The sequence below is a fragment of the Mytilus galloprovincialis genome, chromosome 1 (assembly GCF_965363235.1).
Source record: "Mytilus galloprovincialis chromosome 1, xbMytGall1.hap1.1, whole genome shotgun sequence".
NCBI classification, from domain to species: domain Eukaryota; kingdom Metazoa; phylum Mollusca; class Bivalvia; order Mytilida; family Mytilidae; genus Mytilus; species Mytilus galloprovincialis.
In genome coordinates this window covers 17,597,343-17,624,108 of record NC_134838.1, presented here as the reverse complement: position 1 = coordinate 17,624,108, position 26,766 = coordinate 17,597,343, and the positions used below count along the sequence as shown (strand labels likewise).

Here is a 26,766-nt window from a genome sequence, read left to right as displayed (position 1 = left end):
CAATATAACTTACAAATATGCAAATATTATGATTTAATTTTGTATCCAGGACTTTAAGTAAACTATGCATACTGTAAACTGTGAATTTATGCTGAGTCATCATATTTAAGGCCCAGGATTCTATCAATCTTCATTAAATATTTATAAAACTTCTTATTTGAGTTAATTTCTTTAAAATCTCTGAAATAAAGCAAATTTGGTTTAATTCTGAATGTTCCACTTTTTCACCCTATATAAGAGGATTGAAACAAAGTAAATGTTTTAAGTGTCCTGAAATTTAGTGTAAATAAAGGAGACGCATTACAGAAATGCTTGCAATCAGAATTTACATCATAGTGACTCATACAACGGTAATAATGGAGTTGTATGATTTTTATTTAATGCGTAATTGAAGACAACAACTGAACAAAAATTAACCAACATGATAATTTAAAGGTCAAAAACAGGGAGACGTTTCCAACTCGTGGTACACGCTTTTAACTGATAGCGATTTTTAAAACTAATAACCACTTTCTTAATTTTGTGCGTTCTAAACTATTTTCATGATTTACTTTCACCTGGGTTTTCAAAGTGTGAAATTCCAAAATTTAAGAGCAAAGAATGTAAAAATGCCTCAAAGCATCAAGATTTTTATGACAAAAACGGAAACTAAATATAGACAAATTGTCTGAACCTTAGTTTATACAACTTCACCAAAGACAACCGAATGTCTGACACATAAATAAATTGTTCAACTGATACATGATGCAAACGGTGATATATAAGCAATCATTCGTTCATGTTACAACAGGTACGAGGTACTTTTGTACATGTTATAACTTGTATTTTAGCATTGCACAAATGATAAAATGCACAATGTTTTTGTACATATTATTACCTGTACAAAATTGCAATTTGTACACGACATATACATCAACTGAAGTGATTTGTGAGCTGGTAAATGAGCTAGCATGTTCATGAATATCATGTGCACAGTTGAAGAAAACAGTATAAAATATATCAAGAACTTATGATGCAATATTACACAAAACACATGGAAAGGCCCGATTGCATGACAATTACTATTTGTTGCCTTCTTGAGTACCTTCAGTCATAGATATAAATAAGAGGATTTGTAATGGGAAATCATTCTGTTAAGTTCTTGTGTACATTCAGTCAAATATATAAATAAAAAGAGATGTGGGTGACCATTCTGTTAAGTTCAAACGAGGACAACGTTTTATTGTGAATGGCTTAGTTGGATTTTTAAACCTACAACAAATCTATAAATTCAGCATTATTTTTTCTTTCTTATCTTTTATTTAGGATGGAAAACAGGAAACGCTTCTCAGATAGCGTCTCTAATTTCCGTTCGCATCCAAGACTAATGCTGTATAAACTTATATTTCTATTGGTTGGTTATAAGATAGCTTTTCTAAGAAAGATAGTTGAAGCCCTTAAGGACAAACCTTAAACTAAGCATCACCTTGAGATGTAGACAATACATTCAAATTAATCAATTTGAGGATGATGACATTGAGCTTAAAACTTCTACTGATATTGAATTTAACTTAACGTGAATTTGTTAGTGGGATTAGAAGAAATATGATTAATATAGTTAAGGTAAAAATACACACATAATCCGCTTATGTAAACTTTGATAATGAACTTTGCTTCTTTTTTTTTTCTTTTACGGAACAATAAAGACAATAGGAAAAAAGTAAAACAAAAATACCATGGAAAATTGAAAAAGGTTTCATTACACAAAAAATGACAAAATCAATGTTATCAATCAACAGAACGAGTGGAAAACAACTGTCATAATCCGGAATTGGTTTAGGCATTTTTTGAAGAAATGCGGGATAACACGCATGATAACACAGGCATTTTTCTCGGAAAAAGTGAAATGTCTGACAGAATACAAACAAAAATCAGTGTGTCAATGCATAAACAGAAAAACATTTCTGCGCATTGTTTTTCTGCGCATATGACAGTTAATGTCTCCCCAGTGATGTTTGAGGACAATTTATTTGAAAATCCAAACTTATTTAAAAAAATGCTGATTAAAATTATCAAAAAGTATAGACTAAGCCGGGCAAGGGCTTTTCGTGGGGGAGGTAAATTTTGTAACAACATTTTTCATAACGCAATACCTTGTAGATGTTTTATTCATGCCAAATATCACCATAACATCCACCCAAAAGTTAATTTCACAAAAATAATCATGAATATCAACACTTTGAAATGGTCTTCAAAAATGAAAAAGTGTAGAGTTCATACGCTGAACAGTGTAAACATGTAGTGCATTACCACCCTATAAATCGTCAAATATATGTTTATTGATTTCCTACCGTTTTCACCATTCTATATTCATGTTATATAGTTGTATACTGGTGTTTTTCTTTTCTAATATTTTTGCTAAGGCATTGTTAATTTTGTTTCTGTACTTTGTGTTTTTCAGGTTTGACGCTCTCTATATTTCAATAATTACATTAGATGTATGTTTCATTATAATACGTTATTCTGATGGGATAACTGCACATCACGTGTTATTCCTTAAGCAATTGCATTACACAATAAAACATATAATTCATGATAACACGAGGTCCGACAATAAAGTGCACAGGTGAATGAAATAAAAAAACTGATAAAATTCGTGTTTTCATGATCCTAGCTAAAAAATGCAATTATAAGTATTGAATGCTTCTTTTTGTAACTGCATAGGGTTGTAAAGGCGTTGGCCGTGCGCACATCTTTAGAATGAAGCGCTTCCGCGCTTCATACAACATGTACTTTGGTCAACGCTTTTACACCCAAATGAAGTTACAAAAGCATTCAATTCTTATAATACAGTACTTAATATATGTATGAGGGAACAGTCGCTTCGAAGGGATAAAAACCCATGAAACTTCATTAATGTCGATATTTTGTCAAAAGAAGGATTTTGAGACCAATTTCTATTGAACTGCTTTAGTCCAGATTGGCATCCCATCACATTCGTCGCAAAAGCAGGTCACCCTATAGCAAATCATGGCAACTGGTCGTCTGTTTTTTTTTTTTCTATCGTCATATTTTTATTCACCATCAATAAGAAGACAGCAAATTGTTAAAATAGTAATATTGTGATATGGGTTTTCAATATGTATGTTTTTGTATTTATATATTTTAGCATGAGCGTTGTCTGTTTTTTTTTTTCTTCGATTTTTAAATTTTGAATGTCTTTTTGACATCTGCCGCTTCTTTTATATTGTGAAATTTGCTTAGAATTGAGTAAGCAAGAAAAAGAGAAACGCATCATATCGCTGCCCTTCGTGGTTTTATTTTTACATTAAAGTTATAAAATTCATATTTATTGACAATTTATATTATTTTCTTTTTTAGAATGAAATAAGTCATCTATACCAGTATTTTCAGATGCATGACTATATTGCTTGTGATTATCAATTTTAAATCGAAGATTATTTTTATTTTAATGTTATATGATACTTGTCGTGTTTATGGATTTGTATAACGATTTTCCTTGTTCCCACGTATGTCATCTCTAGACGTCAGGCTTATAAAACTTCAACCAGAGTACGACCTTACTGAGAACAAAATTATCCGAATACAATAGTATTTTTATTCGCTGATCTTAGGCAGGTAGGTAACCTATTAACAATAACTGTATCATAGTCAACACAGAACAATCTCGTATATAAAACAAAATTGATTTATTATCTCGAACTCAAGTTCTTTCCCAAGTTATAAATAAACAATGATAAGAAAAAAGTATTGAAGGAAAATCCTCCATTCGACCGACTGAAAAAAAGTTGTATGATTTTTTTTATTAGTTGTTAGTGGCTTTGAACTAGCTGTCAGATAACTGCGAGTACTCTCAGATCTGTTCATTGTGTCTTTTGGTGTCGGGATGTATAAGTACCGGGCCGCGTCCACTTTTTTGTCCATCTGATGAGTTAAGCCTTTTCCAACTGATTTTTATAGTTCGTTCTTATGTTGTACTGTTATACCACTTTCCCAGGTTAGGGGGAGGGTTGGGATCCCGCTAACATGTTTAACCCCGCCACATTATTTATGTATGCGCCTGTCCCAAGTCAGGAACCTGTAATTCAGTGGTTGTCGTTTGTTTATGTGTTACATATTTGTTTTTCGTTCATTTTTTTACATAAATAAGGCCGTTAGTTTTCTCGTTTGAATTGTTTTACATTGTCTTATCGGGGCCTTTTATAGCTGACTATGCGGTATGGGCTTTGCTCATTGTTGAAGGCCGTACGGTGACCTATAGTTGTTAATTTCTGTGTCATTTTGGTCTTTTGTGGATAGTTGTCTCATTGGCAATCATACCGCATCTTCTTTTTTTATATTCTTATGAACAATTTCGTTGATAAGAATTTATTTAAGAGTAGAGTACATTCAAACTAGAATATAGTATTGAGCACAACATCACTATATTTCATAATCATAGTAGTCATCATAAATGATTTATAAACTAAGAAGAAGCTTTACTTGTATGAATACTTAATTCTTGTTTTATATCTTTGGTGTGTTCATATCCATATTCCTGTCGATAATCTATACGACTAAGGTTATATATTCCGGGAGTAGAATTTGTTATCAATAACTTCAAAAAATTTTACAAACAACTTAAACTAAACCAATGTTGACCGACGAATCGCCTGACTTTCCCGACGCATAATGATGACCCTCGTATTTAATGTATCCATATATAAATTATTCAACTGAGTTACATTCAAAATTAATTTTCAAACATTTTCATAGATATATTGTTTTCAATAGTTTGGATGACCTATAATGTTAATATATAGCTCTTTTTATCGGTTTTTGAAGACTACAAGTTTTTTTATTATATATTTTATTTGATATTTATCGTTTTTATGGATTTCTTTCATTATTTGTCATATTCCCACGTACTCGATTTCTTTATATCATGTCCAATAAGAGTAACATCTTACTGAGCAAAAATATCGGAATACAATATTTAGCAGATTTTATTACATGACGTTAACGTATTTACTATTTCTGGCACTGTTGGATATTGATATCTGAAAACAGTTTATTATTTCAGCTGTTGATTTTGCAATTTGCCTAGAGACTTTTCGTTTTGAATTTTTCTCGGAGTACAGTATTTTTGTTATTTTACTTTTTATGTCACATAAAAACGTTTATATTTTGACATCTTTCAAAAAGGACAGGATCACCTGAAAAGAAACAAATATAACCACAATCAAATGCAGTTTGTGCGTTTTATATACATATGTTACTAACAATTGGCTCAATTGGTTAACTAGTCTGCAAAGAATCTGTGTGATATGACATGGAAAAAAGAAACGTCGACGATCCAATTTGTGAAAGTTACAACTATTATTTGTCTGTTTGTCTTTTTCATTTTTAGCCATGACGTTGTCATTTTATTTTCTATCTATGAGTTTGACTGTTCCTCTGGTATCTTTCACCCCTCTTGTACTGCAATGCAAGACCGGTCGATTTTGTAGCTTGCTGTTTTTAGAAGATTACAACACCTTCATATGTAACGCAGGGGATTTCATTCGTTTCGTGTACTACATTATCTATATATACATTAAGTTTGTTTATGTAATTTATACATGTTTTTCGTTTCTTTTACCTTGACCTATAATTGTTTACTTTTATAAATTGTTATTTGGATGGAGAGTTGTCTCATTGGCACTCAACCCACATCTTCTAATACCTATTAAGGTAAAGCAACCATTGCACAAAACGAAACCATGAATAATGTGTCCGTAAAATGTTCTGTTCGTAATATAAGGATAATGTGAATTATCGGTTGAATTATCAAGACAGCAAAATATGTTCGTAATCGAAAAATATTTATTACGAATACTTTTCAAACAAAAAAGCTTAAAACAATAAATAAAAATGTTTCTCAATGGACATTAAATATCGCACCTAATATGCAATGAAAAATGCAAGCAGAGGCACTCCTAGAAAGATACGATTAACATAGATGATAACACACTTCCAATTTTTATTAAAAAATATTGAAGTACTGTAAATCTGACATCCTGGACCTCTTATGAAAAGCTTGTGTATTTTTATTGTATCTTTTTCATAGAAGAAACCCTGCTGTAAAAATCGTAGTAAGTGACCAAAGTGAAAAGATGTATCCTTATCGCCTCAGTATGAAATACGTTTTTCGATCTTAATTATATGTGTAAGGGATAATTGACTGACTTACTATAGAGATTCTTCAAGAAATCAAGTTTCAATATGAATAAAGTAAAAATGGAATTTCAACATGCGCGTGTAAGTCACAAAAAATATATCAGCGTAGATTGTAATTTTTAACGCATTGCAAAATGATTGAGGAATAATCAGTTAGTTTTCACATGATTCCTTTACATAAGAGATTGTGCTTCACAATTCTATATTTCCCTGCCATGATGATTTTGGAATAAGAGTTCCTGAGAGAATTAGTTTAAACAAAATTTTAAAATCGAAAATTTGTATTGAATATACGATCCAAGTGAAAAACGGAGGGATTCGCCCGAGAAGTCCAAAAGGAGTCAACCTGAATGCGTCGTCATGGTAGGCGTCTTCTGGAATGTCCTTCTTCACAATGATAATGCATATTCCGTTTTTTGCTTTATAAGCACACCAATGTTTATGAAGTTCTTTTTTTTTAATACACGTGCGTAAGGTAGCAATCAGGATATGAAACGCTATAAGTTCAAAGTTCAAAGTTCAAAGTTCTTTATTTTCCAATTAAGGGCCCTTGACGGGACATAATGACAACAATACACAAAACATTCTGATTCTTAACACATAAACAAAGAGCCGTGCTGTAGTGACTACTAACACAAGGGTTCCTGGTTCGATTCCCGTTTGGGATGAAAATTTCACGAACTAAATTTTCGGCTCTCCCTTGACACCATCTGCGAGTATGGTCTTGAGGAAACGACGATAGTCCGTCGGAAGGGGACGATAAATGGCTGACCCGTGTTAAGAGAGAGCCATATCTCTTGCACGTTAAAGACAACCTTGTAGATTTCGACAAAGAGTAGGCTAATGCCGCTACAAGGCAGTACTCGCACCCGCAAAATGGAAAGGTTTTTATATAAGTTGCAAAACTTGTTTCCCAATCCACTATAAATAAATATGTTTAAACTAAAGATAAAATTAAAATTTCAAATCTCGTGAAGAGAATATAATATCATAGAATTTATATATCATATAAAATGTCACATCATAAAACAATTGTTATTGTTTTAGTTCTCTCAAAGTTCCATATCTTTGACTTTTTTTCTGCCATGACAGAGTGCCAGCAAAAATAGTTTAATAATTTATTAATTCACCATATTAAATTGAGAATGGAAATAGTTTGCTAACAGAGGTCCACCTCGTCTCTTATCCATAAAAATAAGTTGAAGACATTAATAATACAAGTCACTAAAATGGAAAAGAGACCAAGGGCAAATGCACTTGGACATGTTAGCAAATGGAATTTTACAATGGGCTGAGGATATTTTACTTCTGAGAGAATGAGAGTTGGCAATAGGAAAAATCGTTATAGTCGTCAAAGAACCCATTTATGAAGTCGTCAATATTTGTAAATATCAAGAAAATGATACTGAGTTGATGGATGCTTTTTGTAAATACAGCTATTTCTCAAACCATGCCTCTTTTTGGGAGATCTAGAATATTCATAGAAAATTAATTTTGTTTACATACTGGTTCCAAGTTATGCTCTCTGTGTTGCATCTCACAGAGACATAACTTGGGACTGTTACCAGTAAATATACCTGTGTATATTGTTTATATTGAAATCTGCGATAACCGTACAGTCGAGGTAGGGGTAGTTAAGAAAATTAGTGTTAGTTTAAATCTAAACTTTGAGAAATTCATGGCATATAAACGTTGAAATATGCCACACAGTCCTATATTTTGACCATTGAAAAAAATTGTGGTGCATATGAACTTTCAATTCTAAGATATGATTTTTTTCAAAACTCCATAGTGGTACAGTTTTAGCCGTAAAAGGAGTTTTTATGGGAAATTGCATTGTCAATATTTACAGAAATGTAACCTGAAGCAAATCTAGCTTTAGAATGATTTTTTAAATTTCATGTTCACTAAGATATATGAGATTCAAGCACTCGCCAAAGTATTAGTTAATGAGCGACCAGACATCATCAATATATTAGTATCTGAATCTGAAATTGAATAAGCCTTTTGTTGTGTTTTTTTTTACTTCTTTTTTTCATTTGAATCTCCGATTTCTATTTTGAAGAAGAAAAAAAAACTATTTAAGTTTTATTTGAGTATATCTCATCACATTTATTTTTATTGTCATCTTTAACTGTGGCAATAATATAAGTATTAGTTTCCGAAAAAACAACATCGAGACGAGTCAGCTATATATTATTTTTTATTAAGTTCTGGTAAGAAGTATAATGTAGAAAAATTCTCGTCGTTCTTTTTATGTATTTCTGTTATGTTATGTCCTTTTAGCGGTATATTTGACAGTGCCGTAAAGCGCGGAGGTTTGGCTAGCCACAAAAGCAGACCATTTTTTTCTTAAAATATCCTGTACCAAGTCAGGAATATGGAAGTTGCTAACTTGTAGTTCGTTTAGATGTATGTCCATTGTCGTTTGTTTTTTATTGCACTTCAGTGTTTTTGTTGTTTCAATGTGTTCCCCTTATAGTTGATGTGTTTCCCTCGGTTTTAGTGTAACTCTGATTTGTTTCCTCTCAATCGTTTAATGACTTTTGAACAGCGGTGTACTACTGTTGCCTGAATGCATGTAAGATGATGAACCGAGTGGACAATTTTTATCAATAATGACGTCTTCAACCTCGAAAGAATAATTGTTTGCTGGGGAAAAAATGGTCAGAAAACATCACAGATTGTTGGCCACTTGATAATGCAAATATTTTAAGGTGATCTTTACTATACGCAATATAAAAAAACAATATTCCTCCTTATAAATTTAAATATAGCGGTCTATACAAGTAGGGTCATGTTAAGGTCGATAAGATGAACACTCAACTCAGGAGATGAAAATACGCAATAAAAACCATAGTACTTAAACAAGCAAATATCAATGTGTTTATAGTGATAATTAGAATTAGGGTGAAATATGTATCATTGGTATGGTCTTAATTTTAAATTTTTGGTCGTCAATGCTCTTCAACTACGTACTTTATTTGGCTTTTTTACTCTTTTTTTTTTATTAGAGCGTAACTTGTGAGTCTTTTGTAAACAAAACACGCGTCTGGCGCAAAATTATCCTGGTATATGTGATGAGTTTATTTATTAACGTCTTTTATGTGAATGATACTGGTGATTCTTTTGTAAACGGAATGCATGTTTGTCGTACAAAATTATAAGCCTGAGATTTGTTTTTGTGTATCTATTTTTGTTTTCAAGACAATAGCGAAAATGCTTGAATTGTAACTAAGAAACCAAGTAATGATTTTGGTTCGTTTGACCATGGTAGATCTCGTCAATTCAATGTAAACATTTATAATATACTTTTAATACTCTTCGAAGTATTTGGAGATGCCTTTATTTCTATTGATCATCAATAATTCAGTTCCTTTCTGTTTACTATAGTTTTGCCAAAAACATAAAAAACAGTAAAAATCGCCATTGGATGGCAAAAAACCTATAAGGAGTCGACTTATATTTTAACATCGTTCATTAATTTGTAAATATTGTCTAGCTGATAATTTTTGCTTTTTACAATTTCTTCATATTCATTTAACTTTTCCAAATAATTTTCGAAATCGTTATAAATGCGAATCTATCGTCATGTAAGGGCATAACTTATTTTGATAAAATTAACCTGTCTATCAGGAAAGAAGTCTTGAAATCGTTATTAGATAATAATGTTTTGGATGTAACGCGTCTTCTGATTGGCTGACGTTATTTTGTTATCAGCCCATAGACATAATTTAGTCATGTGACCGTGACTTCATCAACGTTTTTTCATGGTTTTCTACGGTTTAAAATGGAATTTAGAATTAAATTATAAGAAATGACTGTAATATTTTTTCTGTCTATTCGAAATAACTTAAAAAATGTGGTGCACACTGTTGAATAACCAGCTACGCGCGTTATTCAGTGTGCACCAAATTTTTTATGTTATTTCTTCATAGACAGAAAAAATATTACAGTCATTCCTTAAGTAACACTTTCTTAAATGTAGTCGTTTGATAGGTTTGGTCAAAATTGACAGTTGATGGTGAACATGTTTGTTTACAAGTATGCGAAATCATCGAATAAAGAAGGTACCACCAGGATAATCGTTGCGTTTGGTCTTCAAAGAAAGATAGATTTTTTTTTAAAAGTGAAAGAAAATGTGTTGACAACGACAGACAACGACGGCATACGACAATTGATAACAGTATGTTATGATGAGTTTTATGATGAATTTATTTACGTTCATTAAGGCCAGGGTAGCTAATTAATTGAGTATGTCCAAACGTTATAAAAGAATAAAATTAGACAAATGCTTAGGGTCCATGATACCAATACAAAAGTGGAAAGGAAGACAAAACATGTCAACTTAGAAACGGAGATGAAATGCCATCATATATAACCTATGTCACATGGTTCAGGAACGATACTCCTTGGAAGAGATACATAACTAATATTCTGTAGAGAGTATGTAGAGGAATTGTCAAACTCTTGAGTATTATCAGATATATTTTTTAAAGTTACAAATTGTATTAAGTTTTCGTTTTAATTGATAATAATATTTCAAATCTTATATACTTTAATACTAGGGTACCTTCAATTTACTTATCATAGATACCATGATGAAATCTTGTATAACCTATCAGTCTTTGGCATGCATCATCTAATTAAAGGGACTTAAATCATCACTTCAAATGATATAAAATGGAGTTGTTACGCACACCAATCTTACCTTACTGTTCCTAATGTCGTAGCTACAATCCCGTCTCCCTTCGCGAATGTGACCTACCGAATAAGACTTATTACAGGGTTTGTACTAACACGAGGAAACGGAGGGTGCCACACATGGAGCTAGATTCGATGCCATTCCGCAGCAACTTAGATCTGCTCAAGGTTTCGGTGCGGTTCGTGTTGCACTGTTTTACTTTTCTTAAGTGTTTTGTATGCTGTTATTTGTCTGTTTGTATCATTCGTTTTTAGCCATGGTGATGTCAGTTTACTTTCTACTAATGAGTTTGAATGTCCCTCTGGTATCTTTTGTCTCTCTTCTAAGTAAAATTAGCACATCATGTATTATCTGTTGTGATTTCCATTTTTCATATGTTTATAGTGGCCATCATGCAAAGCTGTGCATAGAAACAAGATGCCATATCTGTTTAATAAAAGTAAATATTATAAGTATATTTCAAAGATTTTAAGAGAACTATTAGATTGTCAGAAAAATAGACATGAACTTTCAAGTGGAAATTGAATTTTCCAAAATTTACGTGCTTATTAAAGATTCTTATTATGTTTTTTAATGTAGGGTCTTCGTGACATTTCTTTTCTTTGTTTAATAAAAGTGTAAGTGACATCAGCGGTAGTTTTTTTCTATTTCGCACAAACTTTGATAAGAATGAAAACAAACTTTGAATAATTTGTCTAAATAGATAAGAACTGTCTTCAGGTAATATAGGGTCAAATCGGTTTTAATCTAATCTTTTCTGTTAAACTTGCATAATAGAAGGGTTCCATCATGCACGTTCCGATCTTTATTTTTGTTTTAACAGTTTCATACAGTTCAGGTAAATATATCTTTTGTTACTTTTTACTTAGAAATATGAAAACTCCAATAAAAGAGACAAAATTGTTGAAGATAATATAATGTTTTCCAAATTCTTGTTTTCGTTGTTTTATTTTGTTTCTTTTTTGAAGGATTTTGTTTGATTTGTGTAAAAACAAGAACGGTTGAAATAAATGTTAACAGCTGTTTCTTGAAAACATATCTTAATATATGCATACCATATAAAAATACAAAAAAAAATCGAGAAGCAAATACGCTATGAGTTATAAAATTGTCATGTTCATTTCTATCAGAATAAATCATATTTATATATCAGTCCTTATTGAACACTGCCTATTAACTTTTTATCATGATACACGTGATATTTGACACATAGTTTACTTTTAATTTTCAGGTTTCATTTTGGACCAACTTCCACAAGTTGGAAGTCAAATCGATCATCAAATCAACAGACACATATGTTATGACGATTTAGGTTGTTTCAGTACTGAGGCGCCATTTAGGAGTGTACAACGACCGATAGTACTTCTTCCTGATACTCCTGATAAAATAAGAACAACATTTGAACTCCATACAAGGTCATACCTTTTATCTATACGTGTATCATGCTAACATTACTTTCTTATTTTGAGTCAATAATATTGCATAAGTCAAAATATTTTAAAAGCATTAAAGCCCGTTTCGCAAAATAATCTTTAGACTAAAAATTATCTTGAGGATACTGATTATGTTATGACTCACGATCTATCTTCAACTTAAGATTTTTTTACCTCGCCTTTGACGTCTCCGACAGCGACTTAACACCCAATAGTTACTTGCCATAACCAAGGGTGTCACAAGTCGAATAAAAGTGCATTTTCTTACGAAGCATCCAGTTGTTACCCAACTTTTGGTTGAGTTCATTTTGCAGTATCCTTAGTTTATTGTGCAATATTTGCCTCCTGTCGCTGCCTTTTCAAAGTATCTGCCTAGATCGTGGTGATGTCCATTGTATAACCCTATTATATCTTCTTAATCTTTTAAATGCTGATTGGTGAATTTTTAGAGCGTTTTAATCACCTAAATATTAATATTTTTCCAATCTTACTCAGATTTTCATATTTTCAAAATAAGATACCCTATCACGCTTTTTTGAGATATGTGTATTATGCGGAATAACTCAATATCAAGCAGTCACTTACGGAAATATTTCTAATTATAACTATAATTTAAATACTGAATACAACACAGTTATGAATTAACAATTTATTCGTTATTTCAGAGACATCTGTGGAAAATAATTAACATGCATATAAATGTTTATAACAATTGATTTGTTTAGGTTGGGGTGTTTTGGCGATAATTTTGGTAAATAAAAAAAACATTACCCCATTGACAAATATGTATTTCTTTCTTTCCTCCAAAACAAAATTTTTAAAAAGTAAAAAAATACAACAGAGTATGATAAGAGATTGTATTTCATTATTCACCAGAATATGATATGAAATTGTCTTTCATTATTCACCAGAATATAATATGCTATTGTATTTCATTATACACCAGAAAATAATATAAGAATGTGTTTCTTTATTAGATTACATTTCATTGTTTTAGGAGTAAACCATCAACGGCAGATGAGCAAATACTTGATTATAAAAATGTATCCTCTATCAGAGCCTCCAGTTTTGATGGGTCAAAGAAAACGAAAATAATTATTCATGGATATACTCATAACGGCCATCGACAATGGCTTCAAAACATGGCCAGGGCATTCTTAAAAAAGGTACCAAATTTATATTAGCATGTCAATAAAACCATCATATGAAATAATAAAAGCAATAATGATTACTAAAAGAAATAACTAAAAAGTAAAATAAAAAAAATGAACTCCAAGGAAAATTTAAAACGGAAAATCCCTAATCAAATGGCAAATTCAAAAGCTCAAATACGTCAAACGAATAGACAGCAACATGTAAGTACAAGAACTGATATACTTAATGTAAAGAACAAGACTGTGTTTTCCAGCAATAATCATTTTAGTTTTCTGTTTGAAAATTCTTGGAATAATAAGGGTGTATATATGATTGAAAGACGGCTTGATTTCCATATCGGTAATATATGATCTTTGCTTTATCGTTGTGGTGAGTGATTCCATAATGATAGGGTAATCTTTTGTTTTGCTCTGCTTTTCGGTGTGTTTTTGAGCGTAGTATTGATACTGTTTAATTCAAGGGATTTTCTGATCGGAGTTTTATCACGATTCCTTCTCTCTGCTTTTGTTAATCTATTGATCGTGGTTCAATATGGGGATTCAATAGTCAACCCGTCATGTGTTAATGTGTCTATCTAATGTGACCGTGATCCAGCAAATTACACGAAAAAGAAATGTGTGAGTGGTCACGCGCCAAATTCAGTTACACGCATCGCAAGACAGAAAACGTTGAAACAGATAAATTATTTTTTTATAAGGTCACCATCTCAGAGCTATTTCTGACAGCATGCACCGTAAAACAAGATCATGGATTCTAATTCATCATATTCTTGCAGGAAGATATGAACGTAATCATTGTTGACTGGGGACATGGAGCGGTACCACCATACACTGAAGCTGCTGCAAATACAAGGGTTGTAGGAGCACAGGTTGCTAAACTTATAAGTGTAATTGTATCGGCAGATCAGTCTGGAATTGATAAATTCCATTTGATTGGTCATAGTTTAGGTGCACACGTTGCAGGTTATGCTGGCGAAAGGTTGACACACTTGCCCAGAATCTCAGGTAAGATAACTTTTATTCTCCCTATATAATCTACATGTAAAGAGCACTATGTTGGTATATCTGCAATACTAAAAGAGGTTATTCAATTATATTATGTGCGACTGGAAAATGATATTTAAAAAAAAAAAACATTTATGCATATATGTTTTGATTTTCCTCTATTTTTATCATTGATTATTTTGTCTATTGATATTTGCAGAACATTATGTATTAAGGAAATCATTGGAAATTACGGAACGTATCTTATTCAAAGCCTGGATATGAAAAGCTATACTGTATGCCCGGTTATGTATTCTCTTTAACTTTGTATTTGGTTTTGGATTTTTAAACACTCTTTAATAAAACAGTTCATTCTTGGTTTTACTGTCTTTTGTCTTATAACCAAAAACAATAAAAAAAAAATTATGTGGTGACATATGACAGGATTTTTATGTTTATTTTTCAGGTCTTGACCCAGCAGATCCTTACTTCCAAGGAACAGATATCAAAGTCAGACTGGACCCAACTGACGCCGACTTTGTTGATGTTATTCATACAGATGGTTCAAGCATTTTAAGTCTAGGAATGGGAGCAGCTCAAGCAATGGGACACGTAGATTTCTATCCCAATGGCGGTTCTGATCAACCTGGTTGTCCTGCTGGGCTTCTTTCCAAGATCACACAAACAGTTTGGCATTCTGTCTCACAACTGGATCTTTTGGGTATTTTTTCAAAGTTGATTTAAACTGATTACTACAAATACACATAAAACAATTAGTGGATATTTTGAGAGATATTTATTTAGTGAAGTAATAACCTGTTTTATAAAATAAAATGCCTTTAAAGTTATTTTTAAAGATGTCGTTGAAAGAGCGTAAAAAGTAAAAATTACAAAATGACTCATAACTTAAGAAAATTCAAAACGGAAAGTCCCCAATCAAACGGAAAAATCAAAAGCTCAAACACAGCAAACGAATGGAAAACAACCGTCAAATTCCCGACTCGGCACAGGCATTTTCCTTGTAGAAATTATACAAATTATTCCGTTTTCGCGAAGAATTTATATGAGATAGCTAAATGAAACATAAAGCGAATTTAAAAAACCGTCGCGACTACACATGGGTTTTATACTTTACTTAAATAGAGTATAAAATAGAATAGAACAGAGCGAATTTCGAAAATAAAAATTAATCATTGCGAAAAAGAAAAACACATAAAGAATCCGAGGAAAATCAGTTATTTCACAGTAATCTATAAATCATCTTTTCTCACAATTTAAGATAAATGCACTACAGGAATACATTGCCTTGGACTATGTGTTGCCACCAACATTATAAGCGTCTGATTTGAAAGTCTAAAAATTACAAGATAATGTATTATAATCATATGTAAACTCGATCTTGGAAAGAGCTGAAATCAGTATTCAATCATCGAACGATAACTTGTACCTACAGATGCTATACAAATACCTTAAAAAAACTTTGTCATTTATTTTTCGTGTAGTAAATTAGTTATGCAATATAATCTCTTTCAGCCGGTGAAGGTTCTGTGGCTTGTAGTCATGAAAGGTCGTATATATATTATACTGAATCGATTCTCGCTACCTGTCCATTTATGGGTTATCCGTGTACTAGTAAGGAAGAATTTTCCAAGGGTAGTTGTTTATATTGTGATGGGGGATGTTCTTACATGGGATATAATGCTGATAAGTCAACTTCTCGAGGAAGTATGTATCTAAGTACACAAGCTGCAGCGCCATACTGCAGTAAGTATTTTATAAACGATCTTAGTATATATGTAAACCCCCGCTTTAAAGAGGTTGGGGTATACTGATTTGCCTCTCTCTGTCAGTCCGTCCCATGAAAATTTTTCGTTGCATCCTTCTCAAGAACCACATTAAGATTTCTGAAATTTGGTTTCAGGGCTTATATGTATCAGCTAAACCGTGTGATGCGTTTTCAGATTCACCACTAAAAAACCTCATGACTGGAACCTTATTATACTTTTAGTAGACTAAGGAATAGTTAGAGAGCAGTAGCCCACAGATTCACTTGTTGTTACTGGTTAATACAGGAACTATGATTTCAAACAAATGGCCGCCAGTAGACTTTTGTTCAAAAAGTTGATGCAAATCTCTATTTTACAAAATGGTTATATAAAAAATCAATCATTAAAGGGATTTAAGTCTTAATAAAACAAATAAGGAAGCGTGGAATGAATGTCTATGAGACAACTTTCCACAAGAATTCAAATGAAGTGGATGAAATAATTTAAATGAGAACACCAAAGATTAAATGGATAACTATATTTACGAAAAACACATACGACAGATATCAACCATCGACAACCATTAAACAACATGCTCCTAACTATGCACGTTTTTGTATATTTCTTTGAATGTATTTTCATAAGGATTTGGTTTTGACTGAATTATATTTTTTGAAATACAATAACCGAAACAGAAGGATACAATAGCCAATAGACAGCATCATTTCACAAACAAACGTTGCCGCGATAATATCACCATTATGCCCGCATCACACTGTCCCGATTTTTATATACGATGGACACCCGAATGCGAAAATTGTAAGTTCGTACGAAGTTGGTCCCGATCTCGTTAAAATACCCAAAAGTGACCGAAGCAAGTACGATGAATAACGAAGTCTATACGAGGGTGCCGAAAGTATATACGATAGCAAAAGATGGACATACGAAGGTTAACCGAAGACGGTATTTAAGCTTCATATCTCAGCCGTAGCCTACAAGATGGATCACGAAGGCTACACGATGGATTACGATGATGGCGCGATGACCATTGTTTGATCAATATTGAATATACATTATATTGTACATTTAATTTTTGGTTTAATCATAAGACGGAAGACCGTGGGTATTTCCAGTTACTGAATAATTTCTAAAAAAATAGTTTATGTATCAAATATGCGTATTCAATTTACCATTTTCTGCATGTGTCATATACAAATATAGTGTGCATATTTGTCCCCAATATGTTACATACGAGGGGATGCCACGCTCGGCATTGCCTTGTTTGAACTGTAAAATGTGTGCACTAGTCTGAATAATCACCCATAATTATGCCCATGTTTACTGATCTATCTTAAAGGTAAGGTAATGGGTTCGTTGATTCCTTTTATTCAAAAGGAAAGGAAGGATGTGGGGAAAGCAACAAATGCGGCAAAATATGACATATAGAAAACAAAATGTTTATGGAAAAAACATTCGTGTGACAACAACTCAGACGATACATAAAAAATCAGAATAATGAAGAAAAAGTTGGTTTCCCTATATACGTGTACCTGCAGTGTTGGTATACGAGGCGCGTTTATGATTTTTATTATGTTATTTGATATGAAAAATTGACAAAAAATAATATTTTATTTGTAAAAGTAAATCCTGAGCCTGTAATACCTGCTCTTCTTGTTCCATTTGAATTAATAGAAACAACGCTGTCGCCTTTCTTGTTCTCATAGAATCATATGATATGAGGTCCATGTTTTGTGAACGTCTTTTCTTAACTGTCGTATTAGACTGACCAGTGCATATCGCGCATGGCACTTTAAATGTATTTAAGCGCGAAAATTAACTTAAATTTAGCTGGATTTATTGCCGTCGTAGTTCAATCTTGTCACCTTCGTACTTTTATTCGATGGCATCACGACGGGATTACGAGGTCTTCACGAAGTCGTGTTGCCATCGTAAGACCTTCGGTTATCTTCGTGATTCATTCGTGTAGACATCGTAATGATAAAACTGCCCGATGGAAACGATGGAAACACGAATGCAATACGATGTTCAAAGATGCATTCCCGGTGACATTACGATGGTGAGGATGGTGAGGATGGTGATACGAACTCAATACGAACCCTTAACATCGGACGCACCTTCGAGAATTTTTTAACATGTTAAAAAATTTAGAACCCTTCCCGAAGTTGTCCCCGAAGGCTAGAAAAAGTGGCCGATGGTTCTACGATGGTTAAAGATGGCACTACGAATAGTCCGATCTGGATACGATCAGTCCCGATTTTGAAAATTTTCATAATCGTGTTGCCATCGGCGTTAAAATCGGGACAGTGTGACGCGGGCATTAACGGACTCCTCTACGCGACATCCTTATAATGAGATGAACAGATTCGACACCTTTGACCTTGGTGTATTTAGAATTGGTTTAATGATAATACAAAAACTATGTTCTAAAATCATACTGGTGCTTAATATTTTAAACCATCCATTGCAAATTAAAATCTCAAAATTACTTTTTCCTCAGACTTTCATTACCAACTGAATATAACAGCAAATAACAGTATGGACGGCAAATTAACAGTGGTTCTACAAGGATCAAAAGGAAACACGGATGCTATTTCATTGACACCGTAAGTCAGATCCGTCTTTGATTCTTTTTTCTATTTTTAATTTTTTAACGTGTTTGAAATGATTATAATTTGATTTCTATGTGCGGAAGATTATATAAGGGAAAACTTCCAAATGGCAATAACTTATATTCACTGATTAATAAGCATTGTAACACAGAAAGGAGGAAATGGTTACATCGGTTATAAATCAAGTAAATGACGTCATAGAATAAATATTGTGAAGTTCTCAGAAATATATGGTCTTTAATTCAATATTCTATAGTCTTAAAGGATAAAACTCCGGGGAAAGTTGTACGTGATCTCATTATTCCAGCGACAATTCAAATTTAAACGGATGCAAATGTTCCAGTCTGGGTAAACAGTTAATATACCGGCAATTAATAACATATTTGTGTATAATTCCAGAAAATAGGGAATCGATGAAAAAAATAAACGAACGCAGAAGATAGATTGTATTATTTAACCGATTCTTAAAGAAAATAAAGAAAAAGGAAAAGATGTTAACAATGATGAAATGGAATGACGAAAAATATTTAAAAAATAACATAATAAATATCGCGCTTTATCATTTCAATCTTTATACAAGTGCTCATCTCAACATCCCTCAAGTTATTCTGCGTTTGAGTTTTTTCAAGATCATGTTCCGTAAACTTCAGCAACAAAACCTTAAAAGACGGGCGAAAGATACCAGAGCGACATTGAAACTCATAGATCGAAAAGAAATCGACAACGCCATGGATAAAAAAGAAAAGATAAACAGACAAATAATAGTACACAAGACACAACATAGAAAACAAGAGACTATAAGCAACACGAACCTCACCAAAAACTGAGGTGATCGTAGGTGCTCTGAAAGGATAAGCAGATCCTGCTCCACATGTTATATTAGCAGCCACTAGTTTCCAAATCAATCACCGAATGAATTGTTTTTGTCGATTATACGTTATCAATGTAAAAGAAACGTACACAGATGACGTGTAGTTAAGTAAATATGCATGCTATACTTAATTAACATGTTTCGTTATACAGTTTTCTGGAAGCAATTTCTATCGTTTTTTCAGAAACGAAGAAGTACTTTCGAATGGCAATACAATGACGAAATTTTTTACAACTAACAAAGATATTGGAAATGTCACTGCTGTAGCTTTGAGATATGATAAAACAGCAAACCTTTTGCTTGGATGGGCTTATCCAAATGCATGGTCACTCATGGGAATGTCGTTGCTAGAAGCGGAAAAACACCGCATGTAAGTCAAATTAAATACGTGCATATATAGCGACTTACTACTAGTTCGATATTGATATTTTCATAACTTCAGTTGGTAACTTATATGTTTCTAATTCTAACTATATAATTCATCGAAGTTATGACACTTTTTATGGAAATATGCGAATATTCATTCATATAATAGTACGCGTGTATATTGATGAGGTGTCCTGTCACTCAATTGTCAATGCCAGTGACTGCATCTTATATATCTCCATAAAAAGGGCCGAAAGATACTAGAGGGACAGTCAAACTCATAGATCGAAAATAAACTTACAACGCCATAGCATAAAATGAAAAAGGCAAACAGATAAAGATCACGGATTCTAGAAGCTAGAAATTCTGATTGATCTTAATCTTTTCCTCAGTGTTAATAGAGGTTGACAACTCAAAACAAGAGCATAAAACAAATGCGATGATTGCATTTTTCTATTCGCCAATTTACCATTTTTCAGACTCGGTAGAAACATTTCTTCTGTTCTATCGTATGGTGTTTAAATAATGTAATAGATACCACGGTGGGTATGGTTGTCCTGCGAGAGAACGTACTGTGCTGGTGATTCGGTCCTGACGGGTGCTGGTGATCAATGAAAAAATGTAAACAAAGACGAAAATGATGATTTTTGACGTTTTCATTCATAAAAAATGGAAGAAAACAGTTGAGGTTTTTCAATTTCGTTTCTTATGGGTTCATATATAAACCATTAAAAAAATGACCCTCTAAACTGTTTCAGTAAGCGTAACACAAAAATGCTCATTTTCAGAAAATCTCGAACTGAAAAAATAAAACAAAAATGCTCATAGAGTCCGCTTTCTATACCGCAATCCACACGACAAAACAATTTTGTGAAAAAACATTGCAATTTATTAAAATTTAGCATTTTCTCAATTTATTCATGTCCTGATACTGTGCTGGTGGGTCCTGTCATTGTGCTGTTGGGTCCTGATACGGTGCTGGTGATTTTGGATAAGAAGTTGGTCATATTTGAAACAAATGTTACAAAATCAATAAAATTAGCCAGATAATTGTTGCCAACAGGATCTATGACTCCTATTTTAGCTCTTGTGCATCCATTTGGCTGTTTAATATGTGTTTTCAAATGATCTGAACTTGTATTACATAATAACATAAAAGGGCAACATCTTTCGTCCAATATCAGATAACAATATATAGTATCTAAAATAAGTTAAAAATTCCACAATACTATATAATTCATTTCATGTGTCAATTTGTTCGAAAAAAGTCGAAAAGAATAGACTTTTTTTAATGTCATGATTATATGTCGCTTTCTAGATCTATGCTTAGCATTTATTTCAGATGACATGGACTCCTCACCCTGATGACCCTGCTGCCTTTCATAACTTTATCCGTATACATATATTAATAGATAAACAAAAGGCTGCATGCAACACGTATTTTTGTATTTAAAATGATTCGTTGTAACGAGAATATTTGTGGTGAATGGAAACTGTGAGGGTCACAATCTTAAATTGCTTATAAATGTTGCTGGAACCAGTTTCGTTATCTGATCTGAATTTTCTGAAATGTGCAAGGTAGATAGACATTTTGATTTTTTTTACTCGGTAATGAACCATTGTGTTGATCCCATGCTAAACATAACAAAAATCTCTGTACAAAGGTCTGTGAATTTTCTACAAAAATAGTGATTTTATTTTCCCTAAATTCTCTTTTTCTGCTAAATACAATAATGAACTATAAATAATAATGCTTTGCAAGAAGTTTCCCCTTGATATATGTACAAAATTAGATCTCTATTATTCATTGCCTGTGCTGTTTTGATACTATTGCAGTTTGCACATTTCGGAATTGACAGACCACAGGAGGGGTCATAAACCGTACACGAAAAGATAAAATATTGATATAAGTACTTAATTTGCATCTTTGAACCCCCACCCCGGCTTGTTTTTTTTAGGAGCCTGGGGTGTCTAAAAATGGTCGATTACAGACAGCCGAGTACGCATTTTACTTTCCAGGCGTGTTATTGTTGATTGTTAAAGTCCTGAAAACGGATAGATGGAAACAAAAATGTTTGATATATCTGGCTTTAGATTCAGTTTTTTTTAAATATAAATTAAGGCTACATTTTAATATAATAATTCTATGAATTCACAATATAAAAAAAATGCAGAAAAAAAAATGAATGAAGTGAAATATCTTAGTAAGGAGTCATTACTACAGAGATGGTGTGTTTGACACACAAAACTTAAAAGCTTAGTGATATTACCAATATTAAAATAAAAGTGTATTTTAGTTGGGTATTTTTTCCATTTACTCATTTTCAATTGTAATCAAGGCACATTTTATTTTTATTCATGAAAAATATTTATATATAGAAAAGAAGGACACATTGTTCACTTCCTCCCCCGTAATTCTTTATCAAAAATATTTATTTTGAAATAAAAAAGCTAAGAAATCTATATTTTATTAGTGTTCTCTAGGTTATCTCGTCTTAATTCTCTGACATATTCAGCCTGCCCTTTCATAAAATAGTGATTTTTTTTAGTGTTCTATCGAACTTTCGAAAAAAAAAAATACCTGATAACCGTTTAGACAAAAAAAAAATTGTTGGAAAAATCTTACAGCAAGTGATTCTTAATAGCTATAAGATACATTTTTCTTTTACAATACAACTTTTAAATCTTACGGGAAACTATTCCAAGCTTTCACTGTAACCTCGCTCTAACTTATCCCCATCCCTCCCCCACCCCCCCCTTCCCAAACCACACCAAACAAACAAACCCGCAATACTATTGTCATTCTTATAGTCAGCACTCAATTGTTCACAAACAAATGTGTTTTAAGATGCTAAAGACATGATTCAAACGCTCAGAAAGTCCTTTGTTCTATATTTTTGCTCTCCATTTTTATGCAAAACCTTTTACATTTTTATTTTATGGGTTATTGTTGAAGGTCGTACGATGACGTATGGTTGTTAACACATACTTCCTTTGGTTTCTTATGGAAATTTGTCCATTGACAACAAACATACCACATCATCTACTTTATATAAGTATTGTATAAATCACAACGTATTTTGGTGATCTTGCAAAATGATCGTAATCCCGAAAATCGTAAACATATTTTCTTATCTGAAAAGGGGACAAGAAGGGTTCCATTAACAGGCCAATAAATAAGATTACAGTTAGTTTACAAAAAATTAAAAAATAGGGGTATTTTTTCTCTCATAATAACAGTAAACACATTCACAACAATGTCAATTTCAAGAAAGCAGACAACAGCTAATAAGTCAATAACAGTACAGCATCAATGATCTTGAATATATGCCACTTTTAACTAGAATATAAAAGCACAGAACCAGGACATAGGAGCACAGAACCAGGACCGTTTTTCTTATCACCAGCACAGCGTCAGGACAATTCCGTTTAACGAACTTGCACGACTTTTGCAATATAATATTGTTGTAATATACTTTGCATGGTACTTATGACACATCAGAGAAAAATTAAGCAACAAAACAGTCGTTTTATTGCCGTTCTGATACAATGTAAACAAACCCACCAGCACAGAATCAGGACCCACCAGCAACCCGTCAGGACCAAATCACCAGCACAGTACGTTCTCTCGCAGGACAACCATACCCACCGTGGATACGCTACGCTCGTGCATGTTCTCACTTTGTGGACTTCATTTTATCGTGTTTGCTCCTTACACAAAACTGCTCCAACATAGTTATTAGGAATACGACTGAAATCGAGATTACCTAAATCTTAAATCTTACGGTCACTATCTCGAATGGTTAATATTTCAAATCACTAGTGACATGTTTCCTCAGTCTTAAGATGCTCAAGAGTCGTTATAGATAATTTGTAATAACCGATTGTGTCCTTTTGCGCCGATTTTGCCCGGTGGTGTGAATTCGAATGGAGGATGATGCATTCACATCAGGAGACGCTTACCTGTCGTACAACCTACTGGGGGTTGGAGTTCATGTTCATGTGATTTCATGTGTTTGTCTTGCATTCACACATCCTTTTCAATATAATGGAATTTTATGCGACTGTCATACAAGTAAGAGCTTTAATAAATAGCTATGTAACTAGGTTATATCCACAATTTTCTACTAAAAGAACATACACGTACCAAGTCCGAAATACTACAGTTGTTATCCATTTGTTTAAATGTGTTTGAGCTCTTAATTCTGCCATTTGATTAGGGACTTTCCGGTCTGAATTTTCGTCGGAGTTGCGTGTTTTTTTGTTACTTTATTTGTCCCTCAGTTTGTGTTTGTCACCTTAAATTGTCGTCTTTGCTGATTTATGCTATTCGAACATTGGTAAAGTTTTAGTTGATCAAATTAATGTGATGAACGATGTTATTTAACAAACCAGGAACAAAGTTACATATATATTATTCTGTTCCCAGAACAAACTTTGTCCTTCATTTCGTATTTTATTTTATTCTAGGGACCAGTTTTGTGCCTATGGTAAAAGCGTTCAAAATCATGGAGCAACGTCATTTGGAATGATGGGAACATGTTAAAATCACCATATATATAAAGCATGTCTTGAAAATTAATGAAAATAAATTTGCTTTAGGTCCAAAAAAAATATCTTTTTTTATGTATCCGTTCTTCTTCTCTCAGTCTTATCCTTAGTGGTATTGTTGTAACAGAAAAACATCAGAGTCAAGGATAGTTCATATATAATAATGGTAATTATGTGGACTAGAGTCACCATAATGTTCTACATTTTCAAGCTCAATTGTTACACATTTTTATGTTATTTCGGTCTACTACTTTACCATATAATCTAGTGACAACTCTATATTTATAACATATATATAATTAGGAGTTTCATTATTGAACTCCTATATGTTCTAAATTATAATGGAAACGTACATAAACTGTAAATTATAACAAAAGGGGTGTCAACATCGAAATTTATTTAAATAATTCATGCTTATGATTCATGATTGAAGTCTTGACTTCAAGCTAAAGAATCAGACTTTGCTGGCTGCTATCTACCATTTCATTTAAACAAAGTATCGACAACTGACAATGTTTAAATCTAACAGCAGTTTTGTGAGAAAATAATGATGAAAATCAAAGTTTCTCCGATATAGATATAACTTCAATTTATGTACAATTTTGTACAAAATAGAAAGTTCTGACTTGTAAATTTTTAGTTTGGAAGAAAAGCTAAATATTTAAGTATGTGAACAAATGAAAAACATATTATTAAAGTAAATGTTTTCAATTAATGACAGTATATTGTAATATTCCTAATATTTGACAATCCTAGGGTAAGTGGGAACAATCGGCATGTTAGGAAATTTTTCCAACAGAAGGGCTGTATTACATTTCTTGCTTAAATTTCTTAAAAGCAAACATCAAAGATATTAGGAATATACAATCGAACTCTATCAGAATGTTATGCAAGTATTTATTGGAGAAACCGGAAAGGTGTCACTTGTGGAGCAGAGCACCTGAGATCATCCCTTTCACCCTGTTTTTGTGGGGCTTTTGTTGCTAAGTTATGTTGAATTTTGAAGTATATTTGTCTTGTCATCTTTTTTCGTGTTTTGTCATTATTTGTCTGTATTACTTCAACTCTCATTGGTGTTTTTTTTCTTGGACTTGTGAGTTTTGATTTTCCTTTTAGTACCTTTCTCTTTTTACATGTCATGGTTAATCTCAATATCAATAGCACATCCAAAGAATGTCAAGGCCATTATATTTTGAAATGACAGAATGGTGAACAATGAGTAAACCATATACCCTTGCTATATTAAATGATCCAGTAATCAGTAGCAAGACATGTACTTAAACATTCATTTATCAACATCTTAATGCTATTCAGGACAAACAGAGGAATCTTCAACTTTTATATCTTAGAAATTATGAATAAACAGTCCAAATAATTATGACGTCTTGAAAGGCTTTTTTAATATTTTTTCTATGACACCTACCTACATCATAATTATTTGGAATAGCTGTATACATAAAGGACAATAAACATTTGTCAGTCAAAGATTTAAAGAAACTGACAATATCATGGCAATACAAAAAAAAGACAAATTACAAATGTGTATTATTTAGAAATTATAACAATTTCAACATTTGTCAACCAGTAACTTTTTTTTTATTTTCCGAAACAAATAATCCAAGATTAAGATATAATATCATTAAAGTAATTAAAACCAAAATGATAAATCTATCTAAAGTAACAAAAATATATATCGTGTATATAGCAGCATGCATAAAAAGAGGCAGATCCAGGGTAATACTAGTATAGGGCACACCAATATTACTTCATAATTATAAATCTTAGTAAATTGTATCCAGTTTAGAAAATTTTACCATTGCCTTTACCACCCAGACCATTATAAAAATAATGTTTGCTTCCCTAAAAGCATCTGACTTTTAAAAAATCCTGCAGAGTCTTTTTTAAATATGCCAACATACCTTTCCATACCCAAAAGACAAGGATCAGGTTGGGGCAAAATATGTGTAAAGGGGGCATTATTCCTCCTCATATTCTAAATAATCTCTGGAGCTGCCTCTGATAATTATCACAACATCAATTATATTATTTATTTCACTATCTTCAACAAACATTTAAGAATAATAAACAACTCTTTATATATTTAGTAC

General features: G+C 32.4%; 1 protein-coding gene across 1 annotated transcript; it reads left to right on the top strand.

Moving 5' to 3' along the window:
* The first annotated feature begins 11,608 nt into the window (after nucleotides 1-11,608).
* Nucleotides 11,609-24,721, top strand: LOC143067875 (inactive pancreatic lipase-related protein 1-like). The gene is made up of 9 exons (XM_076241477.1): nucleotides 11,609-11,741; nucleotides 12,135-12,318; nucleotides 13,334-13,502; nucleotides 14,267-14,495; nucleotides 14,941-15,195; nucleotides 16,008-16,238; nucleotides 18,759-18,864; nucleotides 19,926-20,111; nucleotides 24,578-24,721. Exons 1-9 carry the CDS (start codon nucleotides 11,693-11,695, stop codon nucleotides 24,651-24,653), a joined length of 1,485 nt encoding a protein of 494 aa, XP_076097592.1. The 5' UTR covers nucleotides 11,609-11,692; the 3' UTR covers nucleotides 24,654-24,721.
* The last annotated feature ends 2,045 nt before the right edge of the window (nucleotides 24,722-26,766 follow it).

Excerpts from the sequence above, each read along its gene's own strand:
- LOC143067875 (XM_076241477.1), top strand. The coding sequence starts at position 11,693 with ATGCACGTTCCGATCTTTATTTTTGTTTTAACAGTTTCATACAGTTCA. Across the intron at positions 12,319-13,333 it reads ACATTTGAACTCCATACAAG|GAGTAAACCATCAACGGCAG; the intron begins GTCATACCTTTT and ends TCATTGTTTTAG. Across the intron at positions 16,239-18,758 it reads AGCTGCAGCGCCATACTGCA|ACTTTCATTACCAACTGAAT; the intron begins GTAAGTATTTTA and ends CTTTTTCCTCAG.